General features: G+C 41.7%; 1 protein-coding gene across 1 annotated transcript in view; it reads left to right on the top strand.

Moving 5' to 3' along the window:
- Positions 1-14,532, top strand: part of syde2 (synapse defective 1, Rho GTPase, homolog 2 (C. elegans)) — a 38,647-nt gene that overhangs the window by 11,142 nt on the left and 12,973 nt on the right. Inside the window, exons 4-5 of the mRNA XM_017420561.2 lie at positions 5,241-6,331; positions 12,637-12,763. Coding sequence (XP_017276050.1) covers positions 5,241-6,331; positions 12,637-12,763 — 1,218 coding nt within the window. The remainder of the gene's footprint in view (positions 1-5,240; positions 6,332-12,636; positions 12,764-14,532) is intronic.

Genomic DNA, 14,532 nt, shown 5'->3' with positions numbered 1-14,532 from the left:
AGTGTAGCTGGGAAATGAGTCCAGGGCAACAGGGTTATTATTCTTTCTACCCCCTCCTGCTCCGGAACAGCCTGCTTGTATGTTGACTTTGCAATTGATTCTGGTGGGTTTGGTGACGCCATGTCACACTTCACTGCAACAAAAAAGAGCAACATGTGCAGATTAGCCTCATCAGCACTCATTACTGGTTGCTTGGATGTTGTGGATACAGCAGGGACTGGGGTTCACTTTGCTCCAGTGTGTCCCTTCAGTCTCTACCTTCACAGTTTACTGTGGGCATTGCGGTCGCTGTTAACAGAGTTTGCATTGACTGCAGAGCGACACTCCTCCTCTTTTAACCGGTGGGGAGTGATGGGGGGGAGTGAAAAGGACAGCAGCCTGCTATGGGCTGTCAATACACCTCAGGGTCCCTTCCCTTGACTACAGGATCATATAAGGTTGTGTGTGAAGCCACAGAACATTTTTAAAACATCATTTGTGAGGTATTTGTTGTGGATATTTTTGTGTTGTCCCTTTCACTTACCTGCAAGCAACACACTGAAAATGACCTCAAAGATTCATCTTTATCTGGAGGACTAACTATATGACAGACCTCTCATTTATTGCACATGAGTAGGAGCACCTGCTGAATTAATGAAGCAGTGGAGATGTAGATGACTTTCTGTCTGGTTGACTGCTTCCTTTTCCCTCACCGGATACACTACAGACTCCATGTGTTCTGCCTATTGACTGACTTTTTGTCCATCTGAATGCTTTGTTTGTATGGACGATAATGATTGATGGACTTCGGGGGTGGTGAACTCAGCAGAGTGTCCTAGTCTCTTGTTCTCTTTAGAGTCTGTTTGGGGAATCTGACTTGGCCAGCACTCAAAATGGGATCAGAACTATTTCTGGGGCTTGTTTTGGTCACACTGGCTGTAGCGTTTTAGAACTGGTCTGGGTTCATAAAGTTACAGAGAGTTCAAACTTCAGAGTTCAAAACTGAAACCTAATCTCGGCTGGTGGTTCAGGAGGAAGTCAACAACTTCCAGCAACAGTACTGTGAAAGAGGCACTTCAAAACCAGCGCAGATTCCTCGGCTCAGTGTTGGAAGTGAAGTTCAGGTCACATAGTTGTCTCACAGCATTTTCTTCCTGGCCTGTTCTTCATTTCATCACCTGACCTGATGTAGAAACATGTACCAGTCTCTGCTTTGATGGGTTAGGAACTGCTATAGATTAATTGGTAACTGTCTCATGCATGAAGTTTGTGCAGTGTTTCCCTGCTAAAGGGGATAGAGAAAGTGCTGAAGCTCTTTAGCAGTTGGATAATTCGTTCATCTTTTTATTTGACTACAACTGAGATACTTGTAGCTCTTTTCAATCCACAAGGAATCTACTTAGCCAAAAAATAGTAAGAATATTAATTTATTGAGTAATAAATGGACTCTTTCCCCCTGGGACCTTTACACAGATCACTCTACACACTGCAATTATTTCTTAAAACTTGTGTTCTAGTGGAGATTAGAAAATCAATTCTAGCAAAGTGGCTGTGTAGTCTGTTCCTTTTTGCTTGTAAATGACTTATCAATACCTTTTTTACTGTTATAAATGATTGATATCTACCAATGTTATTCATATCTAATTTTAAATTGTTGCTTTAGCACTATTATTTGGTTGTAAAAAATGGCGCGAACATTCTTCACTGACTTTTTCTGTTGATTGAGCAACATTCATTTATTGCAGTAAGGAAGTAATTTAATGTGGGCATGTCTCCAGTTTATGACTGTATTGAAATTGTTTATTATCACATAGCAAAGCTGCTTGGATTGTGGCAGTACAGCCGACCCAGTGTAGATGCAGGCTGACCACAATTAGCAGTTTAGCTGCAGTAGAGCAGAAATTCCTGCAGTAGTAGGCGAGTTAGGCTATGAGAGGAGCACTTTGGCAGGCCGCCATGTTGTGCTGCATGCTTGGATATATTAGCATTGGTTTTGTAACCATTGTAATGAAACGTTCAGACTCCTGCAACCCCTAAAGGGCCTTCCAGCACTGAAATATTTAGAGCCGGGAGGAGAGGAAACATCTCTAAGCTGTGTCCCAGTCATGCCATTCAGACTTTATTTGCTTTCCCCTTATTTGTCAGCACGCCCTGGCTCTTTTGTTTTGTCACTGAACACACATTTGGACAACATACTTTTAAGGAACACATACATACATGTGAATACAAGTGTTTTACGGGGACAGTCAGGAACAGCAGATTATTGTCTCCCTTCAAGGCTTATCAGAGTTTGCTCAAACTTATTTTCTCTCTCACACACACCCAGACACACACATGGTCACATTCTTGCAGACCAGGCGCCTAATATCTGCCTAATCGGACAACAGCTCAGATTATGGGAGTATTATTTACAGTTTGGCCATAGCTACAGAGGCATTTTGTTACACAACAGAGGATCATACAGACAAATATTTTTTGAGGATCAGTTTGTGTCTCACATGCACGCCTTCATCCTGCACCTGCAAGGTGCCAGCGCTGTGAAAAACCAGCACTATAAATTCCGGGCCTTTGTTAGGAGTTGTCAGAGGCCGGGTGCCTGAGGAGGTAGCAGGGTCAGGGGGGACGGTGTGCGTGTTTCTCCTTACAAATGCATATTTACATGAACTCTCTCTTTGTGTTACAGTAATATAGGGACTGCATGTGCATGGTAAAGTGTTGGGGGTTGGATACAGATACCAGGCTCAGGTGTCGCCCAGTGGAATGCAGACCTTTTGCCCTTTTGACCCCAGAACATTGCCTTGGAGGGTTGAGTGTCAAACCATCGCTTCTGAACCTCAACTCGTGAGGCGTCACATTACTCTGCTGGCTGCTGCCACAAGGCCAAAGGCTACAAAGGACCCAGCTTTCGTATGAATGTGTGTGTGTGTGTGTGTAGCCACAATCATTAACAAGCAGTAGTCATTAACTATCAGGCAGATCTGCCTCTGGTTGGTGGGCATTGCCTCAATTCAATAAATCCCATAAATGGGACAAAAGCAGGAGTATAACTGAGCTTTAATTCGGGTCAAAGACCTCGGCTGTGGTTTCATCAGGTTTGCTTATGTTTATGAAACAGGCTCAGTTTAATATATGCAACTTAAAGCTACTGTTTCACGTTAATCCAAAAGGTTGAAACATATTAGTATTGGCCAAACTAATATACCAGTTTAATGGATAACATTTTGGGGTGATTTAGTTATCATTGCATTGTATTGCATTACCTAAACAAGAATATGCCTTAACACATACAAAGCAGTAACAGTTACTCTTTTATTTGTTGACCTTACCTGCTGTTGTCAATGTGGGATGAAGGTCATTTTCACAGAGAGATTCCCATCAAAGATTTCCAATTTTCTACATTTCTTCTTTCTAAACAAATGAAACTTAAATTCAGTTTGTCAGAAAGGCTAAAAATAGATGTTTTATTTTTTTATTTCACTCCCACTAACCTGGTTTCAGCCTCGATCAGACCTCTCTGTGTACCCAACCCCTCCCCAGATGTTGTTTGGTGAATTTATTCCTTCAGGAACCTCCACCCAAATTCTGCCTTCTTAGAGCTCCTCTGTGTTTATTACTGGCAGGAAGCCATGACAGGGAAGACCACTCAGCCCAGCTAAAGAGGTCTGATGAGGAATGTGAGAGAACAGCCGTGTCCATTTGTACATTTACCAGCCGGCTTGCCAGCCTTCCAGTCGACTGTCCAGACCTCTGAGAGCACGGACAAGGGGCGCCTTTGTCCCTCCTCTGCTGGGTTACTCCCTGCCCCACTCCTGCTCCCCATCATACCCCCTCCCTTCATCCTGTTGCACCTCCGTCTATTCACTCTCCAGGCCCTCACCCCAGAAAAGCACAGCAGGTCTCCTCTGAAAATAGAGCTGGTAATGTTGGCAGGGTCTGGCTCCATTTCTGCGTTATATTTTCCTGTGTACTTTTCTCTCTCTGATGTAATCACAATTTTTTTATTGAATTCTTAGAGATTAGCCAGTTAATACATTGGCAGTTGATGCAAAAAATCCAAAATCAACAGAAGTCTGCCCAAATAATACATTCTCCTTGAATAACTCATCAGTCCTAAACCTTAGGATGTGAACACTAGTCTTTGTTCGTGTTGCCTCCACTTGGTGGCAGTCGCATGAGTGCATGAGTACAGTATTCTTGGTAATTTTATTGATGTTGCTGGTTGTGTTGCTTTCCTGCAGGAAAAAAATATATAAATAAAAATGTACCAAGATATACCAGGTAATGGGCAACGCTAAAGCTTAACAAATAGCTGTTGTCTATTGTTCACCTCTTCTTTTTTTCTTATTAGTTTTTACGTTACTGCAACAAATGAGACAAATACGATGGCTATTAAAACCTCTAAACTTAAGTATCAGCTCACTGGCAGAGAATGAGGGCAAAATGATTTAATAAAATCTGTTGAGAACTTAATTGTTGCAGAGCTTTATGATAAAATCCTCACTTTGAGTCCTGGAGGCTGAACAATGGGTCTCGCTTCTTCATGAAACCATAGCTGAAGTTTCAAGCTTATGAAGACATCTAGTGAAGCATGAGCTTCCTACAAGATCCACACCAGATGGATGTTTTTCAACTCCAATAATGACTGAGTAACATTAGCTGAATCCTGAAGTGTTTCATGTCTTTACTGGTCCTGCAGATAATGATATTTCACTTTAACACACACTGCACTTTAAGAAACAAGGGCACACTAAAAGTCCTCTTTCCTTTAAACTGTAAGTTTTCTTAAAGACTGTCTGTGTTTACATAGAGAGGCTGTAAAGGCCTTATATAGAGCTGAAGTGTTTATAGGAACCATTGCCCACAGATTGCATTTGCCACTGGATTACTGGGTTGCATGTAAACCTAATCATTTGATGATGTGGCATGAAGGTGTACCGCTTTCCTGAGAGGCTGTAAATTGTGGTTGTTGCTTTGCTTTGCTATGGTTTTAGTACTTTTTTTCTGTCTGTCTTCTCTGGATATCTAAGCAGTTACTTGTAATCACAGGAGAAAGGTGGATAGTTTAATGCAACTAGCGATCAAAATGAGCCATGTACCCATTTGTTCATACTCATATGTTTTCTAAAAAATATTTTATGCCTGACAGTGTGGTAAGAAAGTGTTTAAATATTTCCAGTGTATCAGAGATCAAAATTGTATCAAGTTGTGTTAAACTTTTCCTTTAATGAAGTTTTCCTCTTGCCCTGTTATTTATTTTCTAGATGGTCTTGACCTGCCGAGTGCCGTTGGCTTCTCCCCTCCATCAAGCCCGAACCCTACCAAGAAGAGCAGCTCCATCAACTGGTCCTTCCCAGACAAGATCAAGTCCCCACGTACTGTCAGAAAGATCTCCATGAAGATTAGCCGAAAGCTCAGCGTGAAAGGGACCCAAAGCAGCAACGGAAGCAGTCAGCTGGAGCCAAGGGCCCATTCTCCTCGGGCCAATGGGAGTGGGTCTGAGGTTGTCACTCAGACTTTAGTCTCATCTGGGGGCGGTCCGGCAGGTCGGAATGTGATCTCGCGCTACCACCTGGACAGCAGCGTGTCCACACAGCACAGCTTCAGTAAGAAGAAAAGTAACGGCAGCTCAAAGTCCGCTAGTAAGGGTGGCTACCTCAGTGATGGTGACTCTCCAGAGCTGCTGGCTAAATCTGGAAAGCACGGCTCTGCAGAGGGTAAAGGTGGGAAAGGAAAAGAAACTGATGGAGGTGGAACCTCCAGACTGAACGGCACAGAGCTGGACATTGATGCTTTCCGTCATTACAGCTTCACAGAGCAGCCCAAGTGCAGCCAGTACATCTCTGGACTGATGAGTCTCCATTTTTATGGTGCTGAGGACCTCAAACCTCCCCGTGTTGACTCTCGAGATGTCTACTGTGCTATCCAGGTCGACTCTGTTAACAAAGCACGCACGGCTCTCCTCACCTGCCGAACCTCCTTCCTGGATATGGACCACACCTTCAATATCGAGCTGGAGAACGCCCAGCACCTGAAGCTGGTGGTGTTCAGCTGGGAGCCCACTCCCAAACGCAACCGCGTCTGCTGCCACGGCACGGTGGTGCTGCCCACGCTCTTCAGGGTGACACGTACCCACCAGCTGGCTGTGAAACTGGAGCCCCGGGGACTGATCTATGTGAAGCTGAACCTGATGGAGCAGTGGCAGAACTCGCTGGACGGCGGGCCAGACAGAGACCGAGAGCCGCAGGTGTTTGGCGTGGAGGCGTGGCGGGTGGTGGAGAGGGAGAACACGGGGCTGATGGTGCCGCTGATCATAAGCAGCTGCATCAATGAGATCGAGAAGAGAGGCTGCCAGGTGAGTGTCTGCCATTTTTCTTTTTCAGTTTTTTATTGTGTTGGGTAATTAAGTAACTATTTGTAATTTATAAAAAAACAGTTTGGGATCTAAGTTCCTCAGCTTAAAAAAAAAATCAGCAGCTGGATTTATTTCTATTTATTGCACTATTGGTCCTTTTGAAACTAATTTAACACACCTGATTCAGAGGTTAAATCACCTCTTCACGTTCTGCAGAAGCCTGTTTATCACCCATTGATTTAAATCAGGTGTTGGAGCAGAGAAACAAGTGAAACATGCAGGATGGTGGCCCTGAGGACCAGGATTGGACACCCCTGTTCTAGAGGATTACATATTTCTATATCTTAAAATTTAAAATACATTCTGACTTCAAATTTGAGTGACACTCCTAACACATTTACAACAATGTCATAAATGTCTCATTATCTCAGTCACATCTCGTCTGGTTCCTAAAGCCCAGGATGGTTATAGCCATATGACAACTTGTGCACCTCAAATGAAAACAGATTGGGTTTCATTTTAAAAGCAGGCTGGAAAGATACAATTGGAGAATGTGCTTTTTGCATGACAGTGGAATAATAGCTGGAGAAATAATCCCACATCCTCAGCATCCTTTCAGCACTGTGTGCTCGCCCTGCAGCCAGTAACGATGCTGAAAGAATAGAGACGTAGCACACATCAGAATGCCGGAGCTTCTGCCTTCCCGGGGCGACCGGCTCGCCTATTCAGAGGGGAGAAAGACTCAAGAATTAAGAGACTGATGTAGTGGAGATGATGGGGGAGTGTCATGTGATCGTCTCCTATTCTGCCTCTTTCTTTTGAAGCCCAGCAGCGCAGTACTGACAGAGGAGTAAGAGGCTGCGGCATTTCTCCTAATGAGAACTGAGACAGCAGCTGTAAAAGTGTCTGAGAACTGTTCTTGACTGATTACTTCTGGGGTGGAGGTATTAAGGGGGAAGTGCTATAAGCTGCGGGTGCCTGGGGCCAGTAGGTAAACATTAGGCATCTGCAAAGAGCCTGTCAGTCAAATCAGACCGAAGAGAAATACCAGAAATAATTACAGCAACCTTAGCTGTGGTTTCTTTCAAGTTTATTTGGGTTTTAAGAAATAGTTATAGTGGGAGAGAAAGGAAATAAACTAACATTTATTGTCAGGTTTTGTCCTTTTTCTGATGCAATAACTTGTCATTAAAGTTGGATGTTTAACCCCCAGGAATGTCTTATTGTCTCGTTGTAGTCAGAAAGGCCTACAGCCCAGTGTGCCGTCTGTAACTTCCAGCTTAGTTCATGAGTTTAAAACTAAAGGACTTCACATTCTTCGTTTCATTTTTTGTAAAAAATATAAATTTCCTTCTTATATGTTATTCCTAATTGTAACATTGTTAGATTTAAACCTACAATGAACAACTCAGGGGATTTAAGTGATGACTGGAAGTCATTTTGAGCTTTAATGTCAACTTAAGTTTTAATTTAAAGATTGTTTCAGTGTCATCACTTTTGACTACTTTTGTTTTGGCAGAAGATAGTTTACATTTTGTAGATGTTTATGTGTTTAAAACACCTCCTCATATTAAAGTTTGTTTGCAAGGTTTAATTTCTGCAGCATACAAACAGGAAGGGAAGCATTTTGCTGCTGGAAATAAAATACATTTGCAGATGTGGCGTATTAGAGAACTCAGCACATCTCCTGTTTTACCTGGTTTTCAGCTCAGCTGAGGCCTCATCCTCACAGAAACACAGTTTTCAAAATGGATCAAAAACTTAATCTGTTTGTTTGAAAGCGTAATGACAGTATCGACGGCAATAAACCCACATTTTCCTCACTTTCTCTTCTCTCATCACTATCATATAAACCAGGGGTGGGCATCAAGGATTGACCAAATATATTATCAGCAAGCAAAGCATGAATACTTGAAATATGATGGCCAGGGATTTCTTGCAGTCCAAGCAGTCCTTTTTGATATTGCACTCATTTATTGATGGATTGTGCAGCCTTCGTGTGCAGCATGAACTAAAAAGTTGGTGCTTGGCTGTATTGTGGGAACAGGAGGCACTTAGTTTGACAATGAGGTGAATTACATCACTGTTAAACATGAGTATCTGTTGAAGGACTGCACTGCAGAGCTGGAGGAATGTTTGGCACCTCGCCTGTAATTTCAGGGTCAAATTGCTCTTACGGCTAATCTCACCTTTCTAGCTTTAATTGCCACTAAGCCAAAACTTTTCAAATTTGTTGTCTCAGCTTTCTGTAGTTTTATTTACATTGTCTCCCTCTGCTGAGATTCTTATGGGTCTGTGGATCACCCAGGCTGACATGTCCTGTCCCTCCCAGCGTTTCTTCTATAGAGATGCAGAGTAGACTTTGTTATCTGTCTCAGATCAAGTTTAAGAGCTTCCCTGTGTTGCAGGCAGTCGGGGTTAGGATGGGGTCGACGCCACATTCCAGAGGATTTTTGAAGGTTGTGCCATCAAAGCCTTCCCAGTTAGACGTGCAGCTTTGTGAATTCACGAATGCTTGTGCCCATCTTTTATGCAGACTTTCTCTCTCTCAAAGTCTCTGTGAACTGCATGTCCTCAGGGCCTTTTTAAGCCTTTAAGATGCTGAATGAGTGAGGCTGTTTTGAAAAGACTGCCGATGAAGTCTGAGTCAAAGACTTGTGTATGGATGCGAGCACTCAAAATCTAGATTTTTATTTTTTATTTTTTTAAAAGAAGCAATCCCAGTCACCTACATACATGTCATACATGACTGAAACAGGGTGGACTTAGATTCTGGGACACACTGAAAACAGCTAAACTTGTGCAGAAAGAGCTGACTTTGCTTTTTCTTCTTCTTCTTTTACTAAGTGGTCTTTTATAAGTGGTGCTACATGTTCAGAAGATGGAGGCAGATAAGGTATGAGTTGGTCTTTTCTTACAAAAATCCTTATTAATCCATTTGAGACTTATTTTCTGGGTAAAAGTCACTAAAAGACACTTAACCCAGCCTCTCAGAAGTGTAGTATAAAATTATGAATCCAGCCTTAAAGTATTGTTAAAAGACATGAAGATTCGGTGGTTTGGCTTTGAGTCACTCTTTGCTACTATTTATTTTAGAAGCAGGTGGCTGAATCCTCATCAAGACTGCTGAGAAATAAAATGTAATCATTTCGTACAGTAATAAACATGGTGTGAGCATTAGAGAGTCACAGCCTGACAACAGCTCTGCAGTGTTGACTCAATCACTGTTTCCAGTTAATAGGAAGAAATGTTGCTTTTTTTGTTTTTTTGACAAAAATTTGAGAGAGGTTCTGATGTAAGAAGAAATATGATCCTCCTTCTACACTAATTGAATCACTTTTATGTAAACATTCACTGAAAGAGAAAGAAAAACACATTGTCTTCATTAAAAGTTACGATGCCCAAGACAATTGTTTTATAGAGAAGTTGACCTCACCGCAGCAGCACTGAAGGCCACCTTGTTTGCAATTTACTGAATAGTTTAGATCAGTGATTCCCAAACTTTTCAGCTTTTGACCCACAAATAAAAGTTGCAGGCACTCAAGACCCGCCTGATGCTAGATGACCTCTGTCAAGGAGGAAAATGTTTTTGTTATCGTTTGCTTTTGCACAAGATTACTCAAAAAGTAAGGACCAGATTTTGATGAACTTTTCAGGAAACGTTGAAGTTGTCACAAAGAACAAAGGATTGAATTTTGGTGATGATCAGGATCACGATCCGGTTTCTACAATGTTTTAAAGACCCTATGGTCTGGGTGGTTTGCGCTCTCTGAGTGCTTTGAGTTAATTATACAAAATAAGCAGTTTAACAAAAAGCCTAATCTACACATATATATTATTATAATTAGTTTTATTCATGACCTCTGTTTGTGCAGGATTTAAGGCTAATGATGCTATTATTTTAAAAGCATATATGATTTTCTATTTCTAATTTCTGGATATCAACGGACCCCTACTTCATCACATTTTTCTTTTTATATTTCCTGGTTCATATTCATTGATTAATGGAGAACTTGTTACGTTTCAGTTTAAATTTATGAACAAAAACAATTTACAAATCTGCTTTAAGTTTGAAACTCCTCATATCTGTAAAATGTTTATATTCTTTAATTTTCCCAGATGATCAGAAGTTTTTTACATTTTACCATCAAAATGAGAATTTATTTATTTCCAAACGTGGTCAAACACTCAGTGGCATTAATGAGGCCAGATTTTCAGCTCTCTTGTTTCTTTGAAGCCTCCCAGCTGATCCCAGAGCAGGGAACACATCACATCACTGACATCCACTTTTCTGGCCGGCTCGTTTTGTTTGGAGGTCATTGTGCCTTCTTTACTCCACAAATAGATCCTGGCTGCTGCCGGTCGTGGTGCAGAAGTGCAACCCTCTTTTTGCTAACAGCTGTTTCCTGCCTGCACTCAAAGAGAGACTATTTTATTTTTTTCTGAATGGACTTGTTGTTCATTGTGTCCGGTGACATTTGTTTACTTGCACACACAAAGACAAATCCCTAATCTGTCCTCCTCTCCCCTGTCGTGTGAGGTTCAGACAGCGCTGGAGCCGGAAGGGCCGCAGATTTGTGTGTGTGTTTATGTGGAACCGGACCTGACCCACCATTCACAGCCCACTGACTTAACGCGTTACTCTGGCAACCACACCAGTTGGTGTGCGATGCCACATACCAGACAGACACATGTAGGAGAAATTATGGTATGTCTGCAGCCCGGTCTAATCCCAACATAACAAGCAGAGCTGCGGTGCCAGGTTTCAGCTATCAGATGTCTGGAGTTCCTTTAGGTCACTCAGGAGGCTTAGGTAAAGAAACAAAAAGGCTTTATTGCTTTCATTTTTAACGCGCGGTTGTCACTCGGGTCTTTAGAGGATCTCAGTGTTTATCCACTCAATCAAAAAAGATGTGACACTTTTCTCTGAACTCTGCAAGCGTTTCATTTTGTTCACTTTTCAGGTTTTTAACAGTAGAAGTTTTAACCCTCCTCGGTCTCGGTACAGTTTAATCAGCCTGGTTCTGCTCGTGGGGCCCGATGTAAGTTAATACTAACACACTTTAAAAGGACGTTACTGTGTAACTCAGAATACTGAGTCAGATTACTCACTGTGGGCCACCTTTTCAGAGGAAAACTCTGAGCTCTGCTGCTTAGCTTCAGCAGAGTCCGATATGTTCATTTTCAGGTGAATTGGCTCTGAAGCTTTCATCACGCAGATTAAAATACGATAGTTGACCTCCGCCAAGGAAATGTGTATCTTTTCTCTGTGCACAACATTATTCAAAAAGTAGTGAACAGATTTTGATGAACTTTTCATGAAAGAAGAAATTATTAAATTTGGTGGGGATCAGGATCACGATCCGACTCCTACAGTTTTTGATTGACCCGATGGATTAGGCAGAGGGTTGGCTCTCTGAGTGCTTATAATATTAATTCATTTTTTAGCTTTTGTTTGTTTGGTACCATGCACAAAAGCAATATATTCCATTATGCCAGGTTTGGACCAATGACTAAATTCCTGCAGTCTAATGACAGGTGAAGACATTTATACAGAATATAAAACAAAGAAAAACAAATAAATCCCAAACAATCATACTGAGCATAAATTGGATTGTAATAATGGAAATTTCAAATTCCAAATGTTTCATTTGATAGAATAGGAGACAGAAATACAAACTCCAGACCAAGCAGGCCTTATGATCCCATGCTGACCATGTTCATGAATGCTGACAGCTCTGGCCTCTCGGGGAGAAAAATAATGCAATCATCATTTTTTTTAACTCATCTGGGAGGGTGTTCCACTCCTTGGTTTCTCTAAATGAAAATGCAGATTGACCAAAAGCTGAGGGATTCTATGTTCTCCTCCAAACGTCAGCTTGGAGGACTTCATCTTTCTTATTCCTTATTAAGAAGTTTGCCTTCCTGGTTGCAAACAGACGGAGTATGACTACAGAGAAGAATTTATCTTCTGATGTTAGAAACCTTTAACCTTTTCTTAATGCTGTACAGGTTACAGTGAACACTTCATATTTTATGAGTTTTAGAGGAAAGTTAAATTATAGAAAGACAAATTAAAGGTTGGGTAACGTAACGCTGCTTATGTTGTCTTGAAGGACAAAAGCAGACTGTCTTAGATACCTAAAATATGTGAGAGATTAGTTTTATTTATCTAATCCCAGTTATTTTAAAACCAACAACATTTGGTCTCTGTGAAAGTGCTTTGTCTTCTTTCCAGCGCTGTATTGGACTTCATGAATGGTTTGTAAAACAATGTTTGTCACCCATTTCTTGACTTACTTCAGGTGGTGGGTCTCTATCGTCTGTGCGGCTCTGCGGCGGTAAAGAAGGAGCTACGTGAAGCGTTTGAGAGAGACAGCCATGCTGTGGAGCTGTGCGAAGGCATGTACCCCGACATCAATGTCATCACAGGTAACAAAACATGGCGCCTGCTCTCAGTCAAATCAGGGAGAATCAATTATTTCAGCTCATGGTGTTGACATCCTGTTGGTCTCTGCCTACGGATCGTGTCATTAAAATATGAAGTTCTTCACACAACCAGCTCATGCTGCAAATTCAGGTCATTGTTTCTCCCTCAGGTTTGTATTTTGGCTTTGTGGTGATGTGCCGTCTCCCAGGTCGGATCAGGTCAAAGGATCAGAACATCCTGAAACAGTGTTGTCTAAAAAAGAGGACAGTTTCAAGTGCTTATAGGTGTTTGCTTTATTATGTTGGAATAATAATAATACAAAACCTTCTTTGTCAAGTGTTTTTAAGCTGAGTGACGTTTTCAAGAGTTCAACAGATGAGAGGACCAATAAAGTTCTAGTTTTTTCTTCTTCTCCCTCTCCTACAAAAGGAGGAGGACCACGGAGACCCCTGGTCATTGTAAGAGCTGCTGTTGGTTTTAGAAAGAGGCCCCACATAGGCGTCGTAATATCATGACTGCTTTGATCCGCGTGCGTTTGTGTGGCTGGGCAGACGGGTCAGAAAAAAGGCCCCGCACCATCGAGGATTGTTGGTTTTTACTCGCTGCTGCAAATCGGCCAGATATTGAGAGAGCATCAGAGGTGGAGGTTTGATGCCTCTGAGCTTTAATTTGAGTTTAAATCCAAAAACATTTTGTTCAGCAGGAATTGGTTAAAAATGTCTGATTTTATTCCTATAATTTGATGCAACAGCTAAAAGCACGAGCAGTTTATTGTTCCTACCCTTTTCTCCCTGTTCAACGTGAAGCTCAAAAACATGAAATATTCTCTAACGCCAGTTCATAATTCAGTCAGCCTAGAGGTCAATAAGTGAACAGCACACGGCTAATTTAGAAGCAGAGGCAGTGAAAGGGATTATCCCAGGGGTCAGAGTTCAACCCAAAGCTTGCAAAACATGCTCTCTGCTCAGACCTACATTGTTTCAATCCCAATCCTTTCCTTCATATCACAGTTTTCAACACACAGGTGGAAAAAGCATCGTCTTCAACACGCTGCGGTCAGCCGTTTCTCTTTCTGGAAACGTTTTCCTCTCTGTGTCGATGTGTGTCAGCAGGGTGGTAATAATATCAGTAACATGCTCTCCAGCACGGTCCTTATCTACCTGAGTGCAAGGATTATTTTGAAACAGGTGCTTGTTTTTTTATTTAGGGAATAATTCCACACATTTTCCTTCATAATTCTGTAAAAATCAACTTTGTTGTGAGTTTGAGTTTTTGTAAACCTTGAAGATCCCCCAAAATATTCAGTAGATACAGGAATCTAAATAAAAATAGAGCTGCTCTAATTTAAATTTGAACATTTCGGACTAATATTGAGTAGCTGTGGCAAAGATGCCCCTGAAGTTAATGGGTTATAGATATACATCCTATGATTCTGTTCAGAGAAATTCATTAAAATCTGTCATGAGATATTGAGATATAGTCATCTTTGGATATTAGCAGGTTGAAGCAGCCATCTTGTATCTGGTTGACTGTAAAGGTTAATCAGTTGTAGATGTACGCTCAGGTTTCATTCAAATCTGTCCTGTGGTTCATAAAATATTTTTCTAATCAGACAAACAAACTCCTCGTACACACACAGACACTAACAGCAGACGATGAATGTGTCACGTGATGATCGGAGCTCTGCAGACTGAGCGCTCAGCACACTTATGGATCTGAGTTTTGACTGACTCGTCTTTTCCACAGTCCGTTTCTCTGTGTCCCCCCCCCC

Source organism: Kryptolebias marmoratus, linkage group LG24, assembly GCF_001649575.2.
Source record: "Kryptolebias marmoratus isolate JLee-2015 linkage group LG24, ASM164957v2, whole genome shotgun sequence".
Lineage (NCBI taxonomy): Eukaryota > Metazoa > Chordata > Actinopteri > Cyprinodontiformes > Rivulidae > Kryptolebias > Kryptolebias marmoratus.
Note: the sequence above shows the minus strand (reverse complement) of the source record. Positions and strands in the feature narration are given on the sequence as shown.